The 23224-nt window shown below is 48.1% G+C and overlaps 1 protein-coding gene across 2 annotated transcripts in view; it reads right to left on the reverse strand.

Moving 5' to 3' along the window:
• SLC39A11 (solute carrier family 39 member 11) overlaps positions 1-23224 on the reverse strand; it is a 335571-nt gene that overhangs the window by 118732 nt on the left and 193615 nt on the right. For both annotated transcript variants that reach the window (XM_082679605.1, XM_082679604.1), the window contains exon 6: positions 17488-17658. In XM_082679605.1, the coding sequence (XP_082535731.1) occupies positions 17488-17658 (171 nt within the window). The remainder of the gene's footprint in view (positions 1-17487; positions 17659-23224) is intronic.

The following is a 23224-nucleotide window of genomic DNA, read 5'->3' on the forward strand; positions in this document are numbered from 1 at the left end:
ATTTAAAACTTGTCACTGACAGCGCTACTTATTTATGGTTGGCGATGGCTGGTTATAAGGCTGGTTTGAGGATGCCTTTCTTGAAAGGGCCCAAGGAGACATATCATGGGACTTCCCTGGTCTCAGAACTATTGCTGACAAGGACAACCAGCATCACCCTCTCGTTCTAAAACCGTGTTCTCCAATGTGGTAGCCACGTGTGGCTATTTAAATTTGAATTAATTAAAACTAAATAAGATTACTACCCACATATCCAACAGGGTTGCTAGTGGGTACCATATTGGCCAGTGCAGATACTATTTCCATCACCGTAGGAAGCTCTCTCTATTGGGCAGTACCAGTCTACACAGAGGGGCCTGATGCTCTGTGCAGGTCTTAGTGAGGAGCGGTCCCTCCAGAACTGTGCTGCTCCCCAGTGGTCCCACGGAAAGTCGGGGAGCAAGGAGCACAACCATTTCAAGGGCCCCCTTGAAGAGAATTATCAGAGTAAAAGGATGAAAGAACGTCTCCTTACTCAAGACAAGGGAGGGGCCGCTCCAAGGAAAATGCCTGCAGAGCTTGGCATGCTTCCCTGGGGGAACTGCTCTCTGAACTCTCCTGGAAGAGTCCCGAGGGCAGAAGGTGGCTAGGAGAACTCCAGGGGCAGACTGAGGAGGGGGGGCTGCCTGGGAGTAGCCTGAATTTCCGGAGGGCAAAGGGGCCAAGGGGAGGGGACTTGGTACAATCTGTAAAGGTTCACCCCTCGGAGGTCTACCTACAAGGGCACACTGACTCTCGTGGAACCGGTGCAGAGAGGACCACTGGGGGTGAAGGGGACTCCTGAGTGGTCATCACAAGAAGCCCTGCCCCCACCAGTGGGTATTCCCATGGGGAGGCTCAGAAGACACCCTCAAAGTTAGGACCCCATGACATAAAGGTTCCACACTTGAGAATATCCTGCCTTCAGGGCACCAACACTGAATCACAACCCTGACCTTCAGGGAAGACCTTTTGGCAGCTGCCACCCAAACACAGCTTCCTCCCTACCTCTTCCTTCTCTCTTCCTTCAACTGCAAGGAACCAGCAAGATGAGCAAAATAGGGGTTTAAAAAAAAAAAAAAAAAAACAAGGAAAAGAGAGACCACCCACCTCTGACCCACTGTAGGCCGCTAAGGCTAATCAGACCAGGAGCTCTTGGTGGAGAGGCGGCACTGAAGTTACGGTGGACTGGCTCGTCAGCACTGAACGTGACAAGGAAAGTGCTCATCAACCCAAAACTTACTGGAAAATTTAGGTATCTGCTCGTGAAAGCACCCAGGGGTCAGGAAGGGAGAATCAACAGGGGAGTTAGATAGACAGGGCTGTGAAAATAAAGCAATTCTAAGATTTTACCCTACAAATTCGGAAGGTTCTAGAAGAAACGCATGAGAAAGGTATAGCCCAGGTAGGACAGAGGGAGGCAGTAAAGCCCATGAAGAGGTGACGGTAAGAGAACAACATTAAGATGACACCAGAGACCTGCCAGTTTGGAAAGTAGACCACTGGCCGTGGCAACACCCTAAGGCATAGAGAACTAGCTCCATCTTACACAGAGAAAATGGTGGCTCAAAGAAATTCAACAGCTAGCCCAAGAAGACTCGTGAGTGGCCAAGCCGGGATTCAAACTCCAGTGGGCTCTTCACCACCACACTGCCACTTCTGTAGGGAGTGGTCTTGAGTGGGGGGCCCTTTTCAAGAGGTAGCTTGAGCACATCACTGGTTCTGAGGGCAGAGCTGATGCTGACTTCCGATATCTGTTCTCCCCCTTCTCTTAGCAAGAGCACACTGTGTACTAGAACTCTGCAGAAGGCAGAGCAAGAGTTTGAAGTTTTCCTCCTTGGTACTGTCGGAAGAAAGGAGTGATGGCTGGAGCTCCAATGGCGATCCTGGACTATGAGGCAACTTTAAAGCCACATGCAAAGCAAAAAACTAGAAAATGCCTGTGTCTCTGGATTTGTTTTGTATCTGCCGTACCCATGCTGGACTGCCTGTCTCCAGACTTCTTTTAAATGAGAGAAGAAACCGTTGCTTGAGGTTTTCTGTGTAGGCAGCCAACCCCCTATCCTAATTGGGAAATCAGAAAGGCCACTGGAGAGATTACATACCATGGTCTTCAAAGTCCCACATGCCTCCTTCGAAAGCATCTTGACAAGATTTCTGCGGGCTGAGAAAAGCTCCCGACAGTGGTCTTCCAGCTGTGGAGTGTATGTATATCTCCACGACCGTATTCCTCAGACTGGGCTTGAACTCAGGGATCCCTACACCTCGTACAGGCATAAACTCCCAGACACAGCTTTGAGCATCGCTGGCATTGGGGAGTTATTTTTTAAAACATCTCTTCGCTATTTCTTTTGCTCTTTCTTCCCACCCCCATCCCCGTGCTAGGGAGAAAAAAAAAAATTAGCCAGGCAAGAGTGCATTCAATTCTCTTTTTCTTAATTAGAAGCAAAACATTTGGAAAGCGGTGGCACAGTCGCTTGAAGAGCATCTGCAAATTATCCATGAGCGCAAAGCTAGCACATTAAGCAAAGCAGCAGGGGTTGGAGGATACATTCCAGGCTCGTGGAGAGGGTGATCCAGACCTGCAGAGGCGTCTGTCAGTCACAGCGGGTCTCCTAATCCCTTCACTCACTGCTGGCCACGCACGGAGAAGAGCTCGCGTGAAATACAAAAACAAAACCCCAAAACACCCAAAGTGCCAACGGCATCGCCACGAACTCTATCATCCCAAACTAATACGGCAGAGCACCTAATGGATTTTAGGGAAGCTTTCAAATAAGTAATCATTTCCTGGTAGCGGAGATTAGATTTCATACACCATGGCTCAGCCCAAGCTGAAGCAGAGAGATGTGAAGAAGAGAGTTCTTTTTCCAAAAGAAAAAATTCACTTCTAATCCACTAACAGACTAGGAACTCTGTGGCCTGGGGAAGGAAGTAGTTATCTTGATCATGAGCATTTTCTGACTTCGGTGGTTCTTGGGAGCCAGCTGTGTCACAGCAGATGTAGGAATGGCTGACTACAGCAGATCTGGGGCTTTCTTTCACCAGAAAATGTTAAGAGCAAGTTGGCACACAGCAGGCACTCAGTGGATGCTGGCTGTGACAACGCCATGACCTCCCAAGCTAAGCCAGGGTATTTCATTTTTAGACAGTCCTAACTGAAAAAGCTATTCCTTAAGCTGTGCTAACATCCAGTCCCCTGTACCTTTCACTCCTTGTTTCTACTTCCGGTTTGGAAGGGAACATAGGATGAACCCAGAGTCTTTTCGCCACGGTGGTCCCTCTAAGATGGAAAGTAGATTCTATCACCCACATCTGCTTTCTCCAGCCTAAAAGGTCCAGTCATTTGAGCCACTGCTTCCTCTTGGAGTTTCTAGCCCAGCAGGCTGGAGACTCTCATCTGCAGGCCCATGGGTGTGGAGCTGCCTTCCACCCTTGGGTACTCGGAGAAGCCCCAAGGGGAACCACTTCTTGAGGTTGACTTAGCTTCCCGGGGCTCCCTCAGTGCCTCGCGGAGAAGAGGTGAGCAATGAATATTGAGACCAGTAAGTGACTGAATGAACGATTATGTCTCTTATGGAATTAAAACCCAAATTCTTTTTCTTCCTCCTGAGTATGCTTTTATCACGTGTTTGGGGGATCTCATTTAGGAATCTACTTGGGTCCCTGTTTCTGCTCGTTTCCACCTCGTTAGAGCCCATCGGAATTCCAGCGTGTTGAGATCTTTTGCTTTAATGACGTAATCATCCCACAAATTACCTGTCCCTCCCAGCTACAGATTAACTGGCATGCCATCAATATACTCACCTGAGTTGATTAATGATATCTGGCTTATATTCGTATTACAGGCTTTTTAAGAGGCAGAGTAAACATCCTTTGTCTTGTCTTTCTGAACGGAGGGTGTTATGGACGCAACTGTGCCCCCCAAAACCCATATGCTGAAGTCCTAACCCCCAGGACCTCAGAACGTGACCTTATTTGGAAATAGGGTTGTTGTAGATACATTAGCTAAGATGAGGGCACACTGGAATAGGGTGGGTCCCTAATCCAACATGACTGGTGCCCTTATAAAACAGACACTTATAGCGGGAAGACAAACGTGACAAGACACAGGGAGACGACGGCCATCTACAAGGCAAGGAGAGAACCTGGAAGAGACCCTTCCCTCGCAGCCTCAGAGGAACCACCCTGCTGACTCCCTGATGTTGGATTTCCAGCCTCCGGAGCCCTGAGGCAATAAAGTTCTGTTCTTTAAGCCCCTCAGTTTCCGGTACTTTGTTAAGCAGCCCTAGGAGACTAATACAGAAGGAGAGGAACACATGGCCCTGGGGGCCCTCTCAACTAAAATCGTTACCTCTGAGACATGAAGAAGCTTTATCTGTGCCTTAAACGCGCCAGGGGGGAAGGGAGCATTTAAGTACCACTCCTGGATGTGGCCCCCTTCAATTCTTCAGCCTGCTGACACAATAGCGTAGAGCAGGTGTGAACTTCTGTGGCTTCGACAAAGAATCCCTTGAGGATGGCCGTGAGGATTTTTTTTTTTTCTTTATTAGGAGCACCAGAGTTCAGAGGAAGATATCTAGGTTTATTGATTACCACCGTCTGAAACATGCAAATGATTCAAAGATGGAGAATGGAAAAGGGCATATGCTGCTGCTGTGAAATCTCCAAAAAGAACATCTCACCCCCATGGAAAGAGAAAAGTTGGGACAATAAATGAAAACTCCAAAGTCAAGAGCCAAGTTGTGTAACAGCGGGCGGGGGGCGGGGGCGGTCCTGGGGTCCACACGTCTGATAAGAAATCAGGATTAAAATCGTTGCTTAATTCCGTCTGTATCAGAAAGTGCTCACTGATAACAAAAAAGGATGCAAAACTCAACGCCCTGTTTGTCAACTCAGGTACTAACTCAGCTGTGCCTTGGATAACACATCAATTTGTTAAAAACGCACAGAGCAGAAGCAGCTACTTCTCTTCTTCCAGTCATCAGAGCAAAACTCCTTTCCTCTTCTGTCCAGCAACCCGAAGGAAAACAAGGGAATTTGTGGCTCGGTTTCCTTGACAACCTTATCTTCACTCCGGGCACTGTCTCCCGTCTCTAAGCAACAGGGTACTCTTCAGAATTACCAGGAGGTAAAACCCAGCACTTATCCGGAACCTTTGAGGACCAAGCAAATCAGAGCAGAGCAACTGGTCCCTTACAGGGCAGGGGCCCAGGAGCATGGAAAGGTGAACGGGCCCAAATGTCCTCCCCAGACCCTATGCACACCCCAGCATTCCCCCCCACCTCGAGCCCTTGGCGCTTGGAATTCCACGTCTCCACCCTCCTCCCCTGGTTTATGCCTCTGTCCTCTGCAGGGGTCAGTGACTCAGTTCATCAGCTGGCTTCCCCCCTCACACGCCCCACGGCCGACAGAAAAGCCCTACGTGGCCCGTGTGTGAAGGAGAGGCTGACCCCGGAGCACAGGGCACAAAAAGGAAAGCTAAGATGCCACGGTGACTTTTCATAAACAAACGGCTCGGCTGGAGAAAAGTGTTTGATTAAAAGAGAAGGGTGGGGCTTCCCTGGTGGCGCAGTGGTTGAGAGCCCACCTGCCGATGCAGGGGACACGGGTTCATGCCCCGGTCCGGGAGGATCCCACATGCCGCGGAGCGGCTGGGTCCGTGAGCCATGGCTGCTGAGCCTGTGCGTCCAGAGCCTGTGCTCCGCAACGGGAGAGGCCACAACAGTGAGAGGTCTGCATACGGCAAAAAAAAAAAAAAAAAGAGAAGGGTGGCTGGGTTGACATTTCAGAAGACTTTGATCGCACCTGAAAACAGGATTCAGAGATTTTGATTTCTTCCCTGGCACCATGAACCCACCTCTTCCCTAGCATCTCTGCGCCAGGGTTTCTGAGAATATACAGAGAGGAGCAAGTGAACAAAATCTCTGGAAGTGAAAGCTCTGAACTTTAATGACAGCAAGAGAAGAGAGCTGATGAGTGCAAAGCGCAGAAGTTGAGAGGGAATGAGATTTGGAAGGCAAAGGTGCCGGTAAACGGCGCTTTCCACTGCCATGTCCAACAATCAGGATCACTGCTGTTTACCTGGTACCTTTATGTCTCAGGGAGGCTCATTTCCACGACCATAGTTCGTTCTTATATCACCCGTGAACTAGGGGGTGGGGTGAGAATTATTCACCTTCCTTCCTTCACCTTGGAAAGCTGTCAAACGTAACGATCACACTGTTATTTTCAAAATGAGATGAAAACTAGAGACTCTGATTCCTAACTCTTACTTATCCGTGGTTTGGCTCGTCTAAACTGCTATAATGCAAAAGCAATTTCCAAGTTTTCTTGTCCCCAGGAGCTGTGAGTTATTTTCTGATTAATGTTTTTCGGGAGTCCATTAACATGACAGATCTGTTTGAGATTCCTGTCTTTGTTCGTTCTCCTTTGAGTGGAATTATTAAGTAGACAAGCCCGATTTCACCGTCAAGCCCTCATCTGAGTTCCATTTCCAATAGCTGCTTTGCCGGGGGTGGAGCTGAAACCTCGAGCAGGGGCTGCAAAGATCAACTGATTAGGGACACTTCCAGGGTTAGGAAAAATACCAAGCAGTGGGAGGAGAAGATTAGGGGCTGGGGGAGTGACTGTGTTGAGTAATTTGTAGGACACGGGGGCATGGCAAGCATTGGCACAAGGTCCGGGGCAACAGGAAATGGGATCAAATATATACTCACAATAGCTACCAACCAGGGCAAGGGCGGGCAGAGTCACCGCTGATTAGGGCGAGACCTTGAATGAGGATGTGGTGCTGCCCCTTCAGGCAGGTAATACCCAAAAAACACAGACCACGGGGTTGGCTAGTCTCTAAAGAGTTGGGCCTCTGAAGATGGGTGGTTTGAAACGGCTTGAAAATCTAGTCTCTAAAGAGTTGGGATTCTGAAGATGGGTGGTTTGAAACGGCTTGAAAATCTAGGTGTTGGAGGGAGCTCGGCTTCATGGAAAGCCCCCAAGGGGCTTCACACAGACTGAACTGGCAACCTTTATGCTGTCAGGAGCCATGCATCTTCTCCTCTCTGCGCCCAAATCCCCAGGCTGAGTGCACCACCTCTGAAGTGGTTTCCACGTCACCAAGAAGATGTGAGCCCAAAGCAACGGACGTTGTTAAGTGAAGTCACATCTGTGCTGAGCGGGGAGTTCGAATGGCAATTACCTCCCTGAAAAGGGAGACAAACAAACGAGAGCAGGGATGGACCACGAAGTACATTTAGGTGTCATTTCACTCGCTGTCATTTCACTCGCTGTACTTAATCAGAGAAAGGAAAAGAAAATGGAAGGTTGATTTCAGGATTCATCCTTGGTTAACTGTTATTTGCAGAACACAGTAACATTTTAATTATTTTCAACGCCACATCATAACAGCTATCAAGGGAGTACAGACAAAATGGAATAAACAGGGACTTATTAAATACATAATTAATGTGCACTAAAATTAGCATATATGAATATGAATGAGCTGAGGCCATTATAAAGTATGCACCTCAAATGTTATCAATCGATTAAGCTGCACCTCGGATGTCATCGATTGATTAAACTTGTTACCTGCTACAGCTTCTGAACAAATGAGGTCACTCAACAGGGGAGAGACAGACTCGTCAGAAGATGACACGGTTCCCTGGAGGGTTCTCAGGCTAGCGCGAAGGGCCTGGGTATTTTTATAAACCAAAATTTTAGAAACGCACCATTCTCTTTACAGGGGAAGCAAGGACAAATCAAGCTCATGTCAAAGATCATCGCAAAGCCAGCGGGGACTCTGGAATTGTTAGGTAGCAACACAATCATACCTTCCATTACTGAGGATGGCGGCAGACGGCACGGGGGTGCTGTCCTGGGTGGTTTTTCCAGGGGCAGGAAAGGGTCTGAAGGTATTTCTCACGCAGCCTCGGGCTTGGATGGAGCCGCCCAACCGAACAGAGCAGAAGTGATAAAATTCTGGCAGAAAAGGTGACTGCTGACAGTAAGGTGATCTGCCCCGAAGCCACGGAGGCGGGTCAGGGCTGTGCCTGTGTATTACCTCCCAGTTATCTCGTTAACTCCTGGAAGAAAGAGACCAGCCTGATGTCCAGCCAGCCAGTGGCTTCGAGCCTTCCTGCCCGCCGGTGTGCAGGGCCTCTTCTCATCCCCTCTACTGTGGACGCAAACACTGCCAATTGGTCCTACAACGTCTGGGCTCAATCACAACTCTTTAAACAGTAAATATGACTTTTTATGCACCATCTTCAAAGTCTTCGATGTTCGCTGAACCAAAAGAAAGATCACACCTTTGCACTGAGAGCTCGTCTTGATTCTGCTGACCTCCTGTGAGAATCGATTCATCCTGCACTGTATTATAATATGTGTGTATAAACTTTCTCCTGTTGGATTGCAAACTCTTTCAAAGTAAGGACCGCCTTGCATTCTTTTTTGTACCTCTGGGAGCACCTACATCTGTGCCATCCAAAGTGGCAGCTACTGTGGGACTTCCCTGGTGGTCCAGGGGGTATGACTCCACGCTCCCAGTGCAGGGAGCCTGGGTTCGATCCCTGGCCAGGGAACTAGATCCCACATGCATGTCGCAACTAAGAGTTCACGTGCCTCAACTAAGAAGTCCTATAGATCCCGCATGCCACAACTAAGACCGGTGCAGCCAAAATAAGTAAGTAAATATTAAAAAACAAAACAAAGTGGCAGCTACTAGCCCTGTGTGGTTACAAGACACTTGGAATTTGGCTAGTATGATGGAGAAAATAAATAATTTAATTTTAATTAATTTGTTTAAATTTGAAAACGGAAGAAGTATAAAATCTTTTTGCAGTAGGGCGACATTTTACTTGAATCACCCAGAAAATGAGGTGCCAGAAGTGTAAAATGCACACTGGATTTCAAAGACTTCATGAAAAAGAACAACGTAAAATAATCTCGATTTTAAAAATAATGATTCTATGTTGACATCATATTTTGGCTAATTTAGGGTAAATAAAATATAGTTTAAAAACCAATTTCACCGGATTTTTTTTTTTTTTTTTCCGGTACGCGGGCCTCTCACTGTCGTGGCCCCTCCCACTGCGGAGCACAGGCTCCGGACGCGCAGGCTCAGCGGCCATGGCTCACGGGCCCAGCCGCTCCGCGGCATGTGGGATCTTCCCGGACCGGCTCCTCTAAGGTTGAAAATGACATACGTAGCTTGCATATACTTCTATTGGACAAGGGGGATCCCGGTGCTCCATATATAGAAAGTATCCAGAAAGTACTGATGATGATTGATTATTTGAACACTATAAACATGACTTCCTCACCTCTCCTCTGGTGCCCATTACAACCAAAGAAAAGCATTTTTCAGGCCACGGATCTGGGTTAGATATATAATCTGTGACCAGGAAAGAGAACACAGAAGACTAGTGACAATGGAATAAAATCACTTGTGCCAATTAATAACCTACCTCCTTCTGAAATGGGTTAAAAGTGCAGAACAACAACAGGTTGTAAAGTGAGAGAAGAATTCAGAGAATCAGACCAGAAGAATACATTTCATTCTCATCTCAGCCGCAAATGGGCCTCTGGGCTTCCTGGCAGCAGAGGGTGAAGAAAAAGGTACACACACGAAATTACAGGTATCGTTTCAACAAGGGAGACAAAGCTTTTCCAGGTGGTGCATTCTGAAATAACTATTTAAGAGAATTGGGTGATGAACTGGCCAATGTCCCCAGCAAAAATGTGACAATAAATGCCACGATGATTTTCATGTGACAGTTAATGTCCTTTCTTCAAACTCCAGGATGAGTCAGGAGCGGCTGTTCTGTGAGGGGCTAAGCTGACACAGAACAATGATGTCGCCCTGCTCGGGGGATGGGTGTGTGTCTCTTTGCGGACAACACATCACGCCCAGAGGAGAGCGTGACTAGCTGACCTGGGAGCAGCCCCCCATTGCCCCCGGACACTGGACATGACACAAGCCTGCAGCACGATTCCCCTGCACAAGCCGCCCTCACCCTGTGCCATCCCCACAAAACCAGATCAGAACCAAAGGGAACAAGAATGATGGCGCCACAGGGATGACCCTGTGCCACCCTTAATTCATTAAAACAATAAATATATCACTTGCAAGTTTTGATCTCTAAGTATTTTATTCATAACGTATTTTTGACACACCCCATGACTGAGAAAAACCATCTCAGGAAACAAAATGTCTTCCCTAAATAAAACTCGTCCCAAGGCAAGCTTGGGTAGGCTCTGAATAATTGGTGAAGTTACATTTCCATGCGGTCCATCCAACAGCAGTGCCAGCCAGCAGAACTCTCTGTGATTGTGGAATTGTTCTCTGTCTGCTGTCCAATATGGCGGCCATAGCTGCATACGGCTCTCCAGCACTGGACATGTGGCAAAGTACAACTGAGGGTCTAGATTCTGCATTTTCTTTAATTCTGATCAATAAAGAGTAGAACATTTGGTGGCTCCAGGATTCAAGCCCAGGTCTTTCTGATTCTAAACCCTGTGCTTGTCCACATGGCTAGTAGCTGGCATTTTGGGCAGTGCACCTCCAAAAGGGCTTCACGCAAACCATGTTCCAGGCAAGATCTTCCTGGCCATAGTAGAAAGACAATTGGAGGTGACTGGATTGAGTCCTGATACAAAAATAGGTTCAAATTCTCTTGCTTTAACTTTTTTCTTCAATTTACATAACAGGTAGAAGGAGGATATAACCTAGGAGATGTGGAAATGGGTCTCAATTTCAAACCCTCATCCTTGTGCAGCCTTAGAATGTAGCCTTCTTGATCTGAAGGTCAGAGAGCAGGGCACAGGCATCTGTGTGTCTGTTGGCCTTGGGGCCAGAGTTGATGGTGAATCTAAAAGTCGCCTAGTCGCTTTCCAGGGATCGCGCGGGGATCCGAGAGCTGCGATTTCACTCTCTGGGTGTCTCTGCCGCCAATTCTCACGCTCAAACCCAACAGCCTGATTTGGGAGCGTGCTACGAGTTCCTGCTACGGCACACGCCCAGGAGCACAATATGCCAAGCAGAATGTCACCCCACACAGGAGCCTGCGCTAATTATAATGTCAGGCTCCCCACTGAGAATCAGATAATTACAGGAGAACATTACAGTGTTTCCAAACTCCTGGAGTAAAGGCATCTTCACATGTAACCTCCTGGAGGCGAAAAGCAAAGTGATCTGAGATGGTCCCACTCGAGACCACCGAGACCAGAACTGAACGATCTTTGGGGAGCAAAGGGAAGCCAAAAGTAGGTGGGAGGAGGGGCGTGGGGACCCGGAGGAGGTGGAGGGAGATTAACGTTGTTCGGGCATCGTGATCTGCGCTACATGGCAGGCAACACGGGGAGCGGCCTCGCTTGTTGCCATGCTGTCACCTCACTGAATACTGAACAGCAAGATAGACGTTATCTCCGTTTTACAGCTGGGAAAACTGAGACTCCCATAAACTTACCTAGGGACACCCAGCTAGTAGAGCTGGTGGCTGCAGGGTCCAAGCCCTGGCCTTTCTGACTCTAAATCCTGTGCTCGGCCCCTCCCTCCACGTCTCCTTCCTTGACGTGGTTGAAGCGGTGACCGTCTGCCTGGGAGTCCCGACCGTCCTCGCTTGACGGCGGTGGTGGTGGGTGTGTCGGGGGCTACACCGTGTTCACCCCGCACACATATGTGCAGGGAGCCCACAGCGGCAGGTGCCCTGGCGGGGATGCGGCTTCCGCTCCAGGCTTCCTCCGCCCACATCTCCTTGCTGAGGTGAGCCTGCGGCATCAGGAGTGACCATCATGGATGCTAACGCCTGGCGTGGCAAGCTCCAAACAGTGAGACGCACTTGCTGAACTTTTCTGGAATCACGGCTGAAAAGCTCTGTGATCCACCGGAAGGAACGCAACGGAGCTCCCTACGGCAACAGGCGGACTGGAGGCGGCATACAGAGACGAGCATGAATCACGGTCTACCGGGACCTGCGGTGTGACCGTGAGCTCGGTCTTTGACCTCTCTGGGTCTCAGCTGCTAAAAGGTAAACCAGGGGTGCAAATACCTAAATCATGTACGTGGAGCACTTGACGTCTGGAGCTTCGAAAGGCCCCAGGGAACGGTGGCCTCCGGTGTCATCAGGGCATCGTATTCCTGCCAGTGATTTGTGGTTTCGAGTGGGGCTCGGCGTACTCACTGGCTGAGCCTGGGTGTCTGGCTGCACAAAAGGTCCCTCCAGTTTCTGGGAGCACAGCAATGTGAAGCGGAGGCTGCTGCATCCGGGTTTTCGCTGGAAAGTTCCATGGCTATTAGCAGAATTTTCTATTCACTCTTTGCCCCAGGAAAATGAAGACTCAGTAAGTTCTCCTTTTGAGCTGTTGGCTCCTTTCCACACACGCTCAGTGCAGCCTTGTCAAAGCCACAGCACGTAGAGACCACGGCAGGATGAAGCAAGTGCCCGGGCTCAGGCCACCAACAATCCCTGGAACCTGGGAGTGTCACCTTTTCCTGGCAAAGGAGACTCTGCAGATGTGATTACTCCAATTACCTGGGTGGGGCCCACACTGCAGTCACAGGGTCTTTATAAGAAGGAGGCAGGGGGAGATAAGATACAGAAAAGGATGCAGTGTGACCACGGAGGCTGATATATATATATAACTAAATCACTTTGCTGGACAGCAGGAATCAACACAACACCGTAGGAACTTCCCTGGTGGTGCAGTCGCTAAGAATCTGCCAGCCAGTGCAGAGGACACAGGTTCGATCCCTGGTCCGGGAAGATCCCACATGCCGCGGAGCAACTAAGCTTGTGAGCCACAACTACTGAGCCTGCGCTCTAGAGCCCGCATGCCACAACTACTGAGCCCGTGTGCCACAACTACTGAAGCCCACACGCCTAGAGCCCGTGCTCCACAACAAGAGAAGCCACCACAATGAGAAGCTCGTGTTCCCCAACGAAGAGTAGCCCCCGCTCGCCCCAACTAGAGAAAGCCCAAGTGCAGTAATGAAGACTCAACGCAGCCAAAAATAAAATTAATTAATTAATTATTTGAAAAGGCACTGTAAATCAACCATAATTCATTAATAAAAATAAAATAAAAACAAAAAGCATTTTTATCTGATCACATGAATCATATTCATTATAGAAAGGTTGAGTTATAAATCTCACAAAACACGAAGGAAATAAAAATCAGCCGTAATCCTGTAACTCCATAAGCCCAAGAATAACCAACCACTGTTAACACATTAGTGTATAAATCTGTGGGGTTTTGTTCCCTCAAACAAAATCACTTCTGATGAAAACGCCAAGCGTCTCATTTAAAGCCATGAAATGGGGTCCTATTAGGAGCCGTCAGGAGGACAAGCCAAACAATTAAAATCAACTGTCCTGCTGTTCTAGAGACACAGGCAGTGACCTCCAGCTCTCTCTGCATCACAGTCACAACCAGTAAAGCAAACTTGACCCCTGGCTCTGATGAGAGGAAAATATAAAGTGTGCGATTTACCCAGCCTCTTTTTCTATGGACCTCTATGAATCATGTCAAACAGCAAGCAAAGTCCAGCGTATCCCAGAGACCCACAGAAGTTAAATGCGTCCCTTAGCCCACCTGGCGGCCAAGGTGGATAGGAAACTGAGACACCTGACTCCCCTCCTAGAAAGGAGGCCAGGTCCCCGAATGCACCAGCCATCCCGGAGCCCGAATATACAATGTGCTTCAGTATGAACTGTAACATGGGTTCCAGAAACAAGACGGCACAGGCCTTCTTGCAAGAAGCTCCATGTATGGGGGGAAACAGATACACTCAAATAACTGCATTCAGAGTGATAACTATCACGACAGAGGCAGACACAGGATACAGGGAGGTGTCACCCAGGAAGGAGTGATGAACACTGTGAACTAAATGAAATTAACAATGTACTACTTGTCTTCTTTTTCACCGAATCATCCAATGCCATAGCTGGAAGGAACCACAGGGATAATTAACACACACGCCTCCTCCCCTCCGTCCCCCCCTCCCCACCAACCCCACCAAATTTTCCGATGGAGCAGTGCTTAAATGAGGTAAGTTCTAGAATCCCTTTAAGCTCTAAATTTAAGCTTCTCATGTACAAAGACCATAAGCTACTCATGAAAAGAGATTAGTGGGAACTCGATGGCTGGTTGATTTTTAATTCCACTGTGACACAGAAAGGAAGCCTGTTTTCCGAAAGCCCGGAAATTCCTGGAAGGCTCCGAGCCCAGGAGTCTGTATGACGTGGCAGGAGAAGCCCCTTAAGAGACAGTGTGCTCCCAAGGCTACAGAGTGGGGTTGCTTTCACAGAAAACATGCCGTTTCCTTGGGAGATCATTTTCCAAAGGACTCAGCTCCCCGGGCCGAGCCATAGAAGGAACGTTTGGTGAAGGCGGAAGCCCCCCCCATCCTCGGGAGCCTTTGCACCCACCACTCGCCGGTGAGCAGGGCTCACGTCTGCCGGCCTCCATCGGGCATCACCCTTTCCTCCTGAAACATTTCAAGTCCTTGCACGGCTGGACAGTTTGTTTCTCTAAAGCAGGGGTTCCTTCCTGCTCTGGAGCCATGGGTGGACTGTGAGATCTGTGAATACCCCAAACTGCCTGGTAACTGGTTTCCGTGCAACCTTCTCTTACGAGAGGGTCCATAGCTCTTAGCAGATTCCTGGGGGGACTGTGAACCACAGAAGTTTCAGGACTCATTTATCCTTGCACACGTGTCTAAAATATGAAGCCAAGTGCCTTGGGTGTGCGCTCATGTCTGCGTGTGGGTCCTCGCGCTCCAGAAACCTCTGGGAGACAGCACACGCGCTAATAAGACTTCCTTTTAACTCCTACATTAAAAGAAAAGGTTTTTTTAAACAAAATGTCATCCCCAGGACATACAAAACTGAACCGGCCAAGACAAAAAAACTTCAAAAAAATCAATTATCCATTTAGTTGCTGTGAAAATCTACCTTTAAACCCAGAGACTCGGGGAACATCAAAGCTCTAGTTAAATTTTTAATAAACCATGAAGGCTAGCACTAAAGAAGAGACCTTTTCAAAGATAAGTTGGCGACAGACAAGCTCTTGAAACGGTTCTCATCAAAAGGCACGAAGCTGTCAGAAGGCAACGGTGGGCGAGTGAACTTCCCTTTAGACTGAAGTTAGAAGCTTGAGACTCTGGGACTGAGCCCCGGGGGGCCTTCAGAAACACACCTATTTGTATTTAGATCTTTATTCTTTTTCAGCTGGTTAAAGAAGGAGTCTTAAATGGCAGAAAGACAGCCCCTAACTATTATGACTGAAAAGACGGCCTAAGTAACTTCTCTTCTCGAACGATTAGCATTTAACAGGTTGAAAGTGACTGTGGAGGTTTTGGAGCTGTGCCCTCTGCAGAGACCCTGGTCTCTCCATGAGCTCTTTAACATACAGGGGGTGAGTATGACCAGATCCTTCCACCCAGGCAAATCCACTTTGGTCAGACTTGTGTGCTGGGGTCCCACGTAAGACATCATCTCAAGACATACTGAATAGCAAGCTCTCGGAAAACAACCAAAATAGTTGACTCAGAACCCAAAGGGAAAAAGCCAAGAGAAAAATGAGAGGGAAACAGATGCTGACAAAAACTGGCAGCAAACTGGCCTACACAATCCTATGATAGAAATTCCTAAGATCAGGGTAGAAATAAGAGAGGAAAAGGCTTCTCATCTAGAGGAAGATCTGAGCTGAGTGATTAGACAAGATGTTCCGAGAGATTTCATATGTACACTGCAACAGACAACATATTGATATTTTCATTCCTTAAAGATGACCAAAAGAAGTCTTCACTGCACAAGCAAAAGGCTATCAAGGCACACACAGGGGAAAAAACTCGGTCTGGCCGTGGCCTTCGCTTCCACAGTATTGAAGCCAGAAGATACCAGAGTAACATCTATAAGAGCTACAAGGAGAAACAGGTGCCTCTCGCAAAAGCTATGCCTAGTCCAGTCTTTGCTCCTGCACTGGGGTCACAGGTTGACATTATGAACTCTGCAAGGACTCAGATAATATATCACCTGGGGCTGCTCCCTGAGCAAGGTTGTCACTCAGACTTGAGTTCCAAAACTATGAAAGATGGATTGGAATGTTTAAGAACACAAGACTGAAGGAGTCAGGAGTATTATTAACGCTAAGAACAGCTACCACTTTTCAAATGCTCAAATGGCCCAGGTACTGTATAGACTGCATATATATATAATCTTCTTTAATTATCAAAATTGGTATAGTTCACTTTGTAAATAAAATCCCAGTTATCTCAGTAGTAGCACTATCCCCACTTCATAGATGAGAACACCAAGGTTCAGAGAGCTCACGTCATTTGTCGAGATAAACTAGTTAGTTAAGTAGTAGAGCTGGAATTCCGCAATGTAACCCAAGGAGATCCTCAGGGTTTCTCAATTTGTTTTTTTAATAATATCTTTATTCTTTTTTTACGCTTATCTTTCTTTTCTAGTTACTCCATATAAAACATATTATTTTTGAAACAGAACACCAATCGATTAAAATAAATCCAAAGACACAAAACAAATTACTCCAAAATGTTAAAAAGGAAAGGATTGGTAATGTAATAAGGAAGAACCTTTGTATTCTGTTACAAATTCACCACTAAAGGGATGTGGCCTATAAGCTCAAATTATACGTAATGGCCCATCGCTGGGAACCCTGCCTCCCAGGTAATGGGCATGAAAATACCTTTGTTTAGCTCAGAGGAGACATCCTGACCAGGCCCACCTGTGAATGGCTGCAGGGAGGAAGAAATTAACACATCCCCTCCGGAGTCTGACCGGAACCAGGAAATGTCTGACTTTACTCCCTCCCCTTTTAGTATAAAAGAAGCCTGAATTCTAACTCAGGCAAGATGGTTCTTTGGGACACGAGTCCACCATCCTCTCGGTCTGCTGGCTTTCCGAATAAAGTCGCTATCCCTCACCCCAACGACTCATCTCTCGATTTATTGACCTGTCACGTGGTGAGCAGTACGAGCTTGGACGCGGTAACGGTGACGACATCTCAGAAAGATGTCCCCGTGAAGAAAGCAGGTAAGGCAAACATCAGTGTACAACCGTACTGAATTCAATACTTTTAAAAAGGATTAAGAAGAACCAGAGACACTCTGTGTTTACGAGAGGTGCAAGCCACAGCGATCAGGCAACAGCTATGAATTTATGCCCAAACGACTTAGTATCAAATATGTGAAGAAAGGAACTCATAGGTGGAAACTGGAGTGAAACTGTCTGTGGTAACTGGGACCAGAAGTTTTAACACGCAGTGATCAATCCAGAGCCGGTGACCCAAAAAATAAACTCAAGAAAGCTTTGCACTCCCTCCCCCAGGCCCCCTCAAGGAAGGACCAGCCTCACGATTGCCCAAGCCCCTTTTCCAGCCAGGCAGCTGAGCTGACAGAGTCACTTCACCCTCAGACCCGTGGCTGGACCGCTCGGGGCAAGACCTCACCTGGGATGTTGTGTATGGTGATGGCCAAGATGAGTAGCACGATCCTCCTCCAGCTGCTGCCGCCGGGTGGCACCGGGCTCCCTTGAGACGGCGCGGGGGCAGCTGGGCCCTCTGGAAGGTCGGTGCTCACTGCCTTCTTCCGCTGATATGCCTCGCCATTCTCACTCTTGTCTGAGCAAAAAAGAGAGGGATGGAAAGAGAGAGTAGTTTGAAAACGGGCACGTCAGTACTTGGACAAGCAGCAGCTGGAGGAAGCTTTCAGGGCTGGAAAATGGTCTATTTCCTAACTTCCTAAGGGCCCGTGTGTGCTTCTGCCTGGTCCTCCCCGCCTGCATTCATTTACTTACTTGTTCATTCATCAATTAGTCCTTGAACAGACATTCAGTGCCCAATGTATGGGTACTAAAAAGGGTAAAAAGATATATGCTTATGTAGAGCTGAGTCACTTTGGTTTTTTTGTTGTTGTTTTTTTTTGCGGTACGCGGGCCTCTCACTGCTGTGGCCTCTCCCGTTGCGGAGCACAGGCTCCGGACGCGCAGGCTCAGCGGCCACAGCTCACGGGCACAGCCGCTCTGCGGCATGTGGGATCCTCCCGGACCGGGGCATGAACCCATGTCCCCTGCATCGGCAGGTGGACTCTCAACCACTGCGCCACCAGGGAAGCCCTGAGTCACTTTGTTATACAGCAGAAACTAGCACACCACTGTAAAACAAGTACACTCCAAGAAAGATGTTAGAAAAAAATGAGAAAAATTTGAATAATATGTTGCTAAACGGAAAATTTATAATATAGAATAAAAATAAAATTTATAAATAAAATTATAATATAGAACGTGATAGCACAATTTTGTTTAAATTTATGTGTATGTACCAAAAACAGATTGAAAATATAAATGTCAAATAGTAAGCCACGGTTATCTCTGAGTACAGGACTTATCAATGAAAAAAAAAAAAGAAAAAGGGCAAAGAGATGAAAATGGGGCATCCTAACACTGCCTGTTTAAGAGAAGCAGGACTGAGCACAGATTCTGGAACTAGCCTGCCTGGCTCACTTCCTGACTCAGCCGCTCATCAGCCGTGTGGTGCGGAACAAGCTATTTAACCTCTCTGTGCCTTAGTTTCTTGATTTATAAAATGGGGTAAGAACAGAACCTATGCCACAAGGGTTTTGTGAGAATTTAATGAGAGGCTGCGCCAAAGTGCTCAGACCATACAAAGTGCTTATGTGTGGACTGTGGCTGCCGTCACACGTCCCCCCCCTCCTGCAGGAGGTGACCCTGCTCGACAGGTCACACTGACTCAGGGGGAACCAACTCGGATGCCAGGCTCAGCCAATCAGATTCTCTCCCCAGGGATGGGGGACGGGAATGGGGAAGGACCACGTGACCCCCAGAGTGGGCTCTGCATCCGAAAGGTCATGTGATGTAAGGGCAGCCACGACGTACGTGCACGAATGGGAGGAGGGGGCAGCCGGACAGAGAGACAGAAGGTACCAGATGTACAGAGACAAGCAGAGATAGGAAACCACGCAGCCAGAGACAGACAGAGAGACAGACAGACAGAAATACAGACAAATGGCAGCCTGGGTGCCATAGGACATTCTGACCCTCATGGGCCGACTAAGGTACCCAGCCCTTGGGTTTCATGAGCTCACCTTCCTTGTAAAGTCCCCCTGTGGGGGGAAGGGGGTGAGGGATAAGCTGGAAGTATGGGATTAACAGATGCACACTACCAGATACAAAATAGATAAACAAGGATTTACTGTATAGCGCAGGGAACTATATTCAATGTCTTGTAATAAATTGTAATGGAAAAGAATCTGGAAAAAAGGATATACAAGTATGTATAACTGAATCACTTTGCTGTACATCTGAAACTAACACAAAATTGTAACTCAACTATAGTTCAATTAAAATAAAAATAAAATAAAGTTCCCCTTTGGGTATATATTTGAAAAGTGTCATTTCTTAGGGCCAGATTATGCCAAACACCCACGGTCTCCTGGGTTATTTGCTAATCCCTAATGGAGGCAAACTGCCTGGATCTGAAACACAGGACCGAGACTGAGGCAGGGAACCCAGGCTGCGGTTCACAGCAAAGGAAGGATCTTTCAGACAGGCTTCCTGCAAGAGGAAGGGAAACACCTGGGGACACAGATGGAGACAAGCGTCCCTCCATCACCTGAACCTGCAGAGCCTGACCCAGATGTCACAGACAGGTCACCAGAGCCTGTCTTTGGGACATCCACCACAGGACAGGGCAACCCTACAGCCCAGCGTTGGCTTTGCTACCCCAGGGGGATTACTAGTGGCCCCTTTCACTCCCCAAAGTGTCCTGGTTTGAAAGATAAATTTTATGGCTCCCCAGGTTGGGGGAAACAGCAGAAGCCTGACTGAGGCTCTGCTCAGATGGGGTCCAGCCGACTTGAAGGGTAGGAGGGAACTCTCCGTGGGAACTACTTCCCTTCTCTAGGGACAAATTTTTCACAAGCAAAATAATTCTCATCTCTAAGCTGAAAATTGCAGAAAATTTTTCCCAAAGTCAAATTAAGAAACTTTGAGGATTCCTTTACGCCTGAGCCCGGGCATCTGGTGCGGCCTCTCCTTACTCCTGGAAGTAAAGCAAGAAAAGGGCAGTTATCTCTCACCCCCTCAGGTGCTTCAAGACCAGGGTCTCACTCTATAAACTGGATCAGATCTTTGATTCCCTTTCCGGATAAGCCTATCTTAGTGGAATACGGTTTGTATGCCAAAAACATGAAAAGAAAACACCACTTCTTTTGAAAAGCCATTATGTGTTTGTTGATTCAAACCAAGCCAGTGCAGGCTGAACAGTAAGAGAGAGCCAGCGAGCAGGCAGACTCACTCCTCCCCAGCTGGTTCTCTTAGAAACAGCTGGATCTCAGACCCACTGGGGAGAGGGGGCCTTTTATCGATCCTCTGAAATGCCAGGGTCGTCAGCCCTCCAAGGGTCAGTAGGCACAACTCACGACACCGGCCTCTGGAGGATGCAGCTGTCTCAGGGGACAGCAACAACTCCTCCTAGACAATATTTGCACGAGCTGAAGCTATTCACTATGTGGCATCTGTACTGTGTGTGTGTGTGTACACGCGTGTGATTACCGCTGGGGACCATCTTTCTTGCCTCAGATATCAGACCGTGTTTGTGTGTGTATGCATAGGTGTGTGTTTCTGTGCACACACGGGTGTTTTTATATTGTTGACAACACCTGATGACTCGGGCTGCAGAGGCTGGTCGTGGAACTGAACAAAACATGTGGGATTTCAAGCCCACAGACACTAAAGGCACAAGCAAACGGGCCCAAGTGTCATGTAGGAAGGAAGCCGACTGGTGATGGAGGGAGCTCAGCTGTCTCCTGGACCAGTCAGTGGACACCACGGATTCCCTGGACCTCCTCTGCATACGCGGCCCTGACCTGGATGCTCTCCAGTGGGCATTGATAGGAACAAGAAAAACACACCTCCTCCCTTTGGGATTTTATAATTTAAGAGAGGACAGACAGGGAAGACGTGAATACATTCCTGTAAATCTAAGGGACAGAAATTCACACTCTCTAACAAGCGTGGGAGGCTAGACTGATTTCTGTCAGTGTCACAAAAGCATGCGACTCTGAACTTCCTACAAATAATGCACAGAGAACAACGGAGATGATGGGCGCCCCGTCAGCAAATTCCAGCACCAACCACGCGTTTAACAGGAACATCGAGAGGCATAAAGAGTTATTAACCGGGACGAGGATGCACGCCTCGCCTTGGGGTCCCGAGGTGTGAAAACTGATGTCACTGCCTCTCCTAGTGGGAAATGGGAGGGTATGAACGCCTGATGCACCTGAGAAAGTTAACTAAGCCACCGTTTGGTAACAGCCACGAATGAGTCTGCAACGAGGAAAAACAGTCCAAATAAATCATTACAGAGAGTCCGGATGCATCCCCAGCAATGAATCCCCTTGTCTCTCCCAGAAAGGCTGCTTAAACCATTGCACACCATCCAGTAAAATGTCAGCGTCGTGGACAAAGGGACCGCTTAAAGGAGGCCTGGCGTGGGGTTAGGGGTGTTGCCAGAGTGATAAGCACCTGTGAGATTTCCTGGAAGGGGAAAGGTCTGGGCATTTTTCGAGTAGGATTTGGCAAAGAGGAAGGACATTTTAGGGAAGGAACACCTGATGTCGGGTTCAGAAATGAAAAACGTCATTAGCGACATCCGGAAAGGGGTGATGCCAAGAACTTATTCTCAATTGACCCTCGATCCTTACAAAAGTCCCATGAAGTGGAGACCACCCCCTTTAACACACAAGGAACCTGAAGAACAGAGAGGTGGAGGAACTGGTCCCAGGTCACACAGCCGGTCCAAGATGGATGCAGGAGTCAAGCTGGGTCCTCTGCCTCCAGAAGCCACTTCTTCACCTGGGCCCCGTGGTTGACCAGGGGTGGGGGTGGAGTGGTGACCTGCCCCTTTGCTCGCCAAAAAGTGTCGCAAGCGAGTCTCTGCAGTGACATTTAGGAGGCTGAAACCCCAGAGGTTTAGCTCAGAGAGAGTCCGGTGAGCTTGCACCACACGACACCAGAAAAGGCAGAAAAGGCTCAGAGGGAACCTCGTATCTGTAATCAATCACGCCTGCTCGTAGACAAACCTGAAAACGTTTCAGGCAAAGCTGTTTCTTAACCCATCAGACCTACTGTTTTAAGTGTTAAGTAGGAAGTATTTATTAACACCAAGCACGCGACACAGGGTTACAATCCTTTCGGGAAGGTGGAAAGGAAAGACTTCAAGGTTGCCCTTCGTCAAAAAACATTTTAAAAAAGTTTAAACTCAAGCATCTGTGAATCCACAGAAAGAAGGGGCCCAGTGCTGGGGTTCGGCCTACCGTCCCCCACTTCATCCTTCCGGGAGAGGCACCCCATCGCTAAGTTTGAGAATGAGAACCACAGGAGAACAGACAGACCAATCCAAAGCTCACTTTTCCCGCTGAATCACCGGGTCACGTTATTGGACACCTTTTGTTCCCTGCGCTCTTCCCCCTCAAACAAGGGATGTGATTCTTGTGCCAACATGTTATATTGCACAGCAAAAACAGAGCCAGGTCTGGTGGGCACAAGCCGGGGAAGGGGCGGGGAGGGGATCAGCCTCCACCCCTTGAAGTGAAAGGCCTTGATGTCTTTAGATCATAGGCTCTAAACCATTTGGGATCAGCGATGCTTTTGAAAGTACGGTGGAGCTTACATTCCTCCCTCCAGCAAAAAAAAAATACACAGACAATTTAAAAATAATGTTTGAATCCTTATGGATTCAAGGTCGTCAGACTGAGCGCATCTTGCTAGATAAATGCCACGGTAACCTTCGTTTCATAACCCGGGGGCGTCTCAGCAGGAACACAGGATGTTTGCTGTCCCTGTGCTGATGTAACCGGCCAAATCTAATAGGCCCAGTGATGGAAGCTCAGGCCTCCAGTGAATAACGGCAACGCTAATTAACAGATCACCAGCCACAAGAGCTTTAAAAATGTCCCCAAGGTATCACTGGAGATGATCTGGTTGAATTAGCACAAACAGGCAAATCCTCATCTGCTAAACACAGAACGCTTCAAATCCCTGGAAAAACTCCTTCTTTCTAAACCCCTGCTATAAAACCTAAAATGAAGAGCGATATATATTCACTATGCAGTCTACACACACAAAATCCAAAGGCTGATCAAAAGCAGGGAGACAGGAGGATCCAT

Source organism: Grampus griseus (genome assembly GCF_964374135.1).
Source record: "Grampus griseus genome assembly, chromosome: 20".
Classification (NCBI taxonomy): Eukaryota; Metazoa; Chordata; class Mammalia; order Artiodactyla; family Delphinidae; genus Grampus; species Grampus griseus.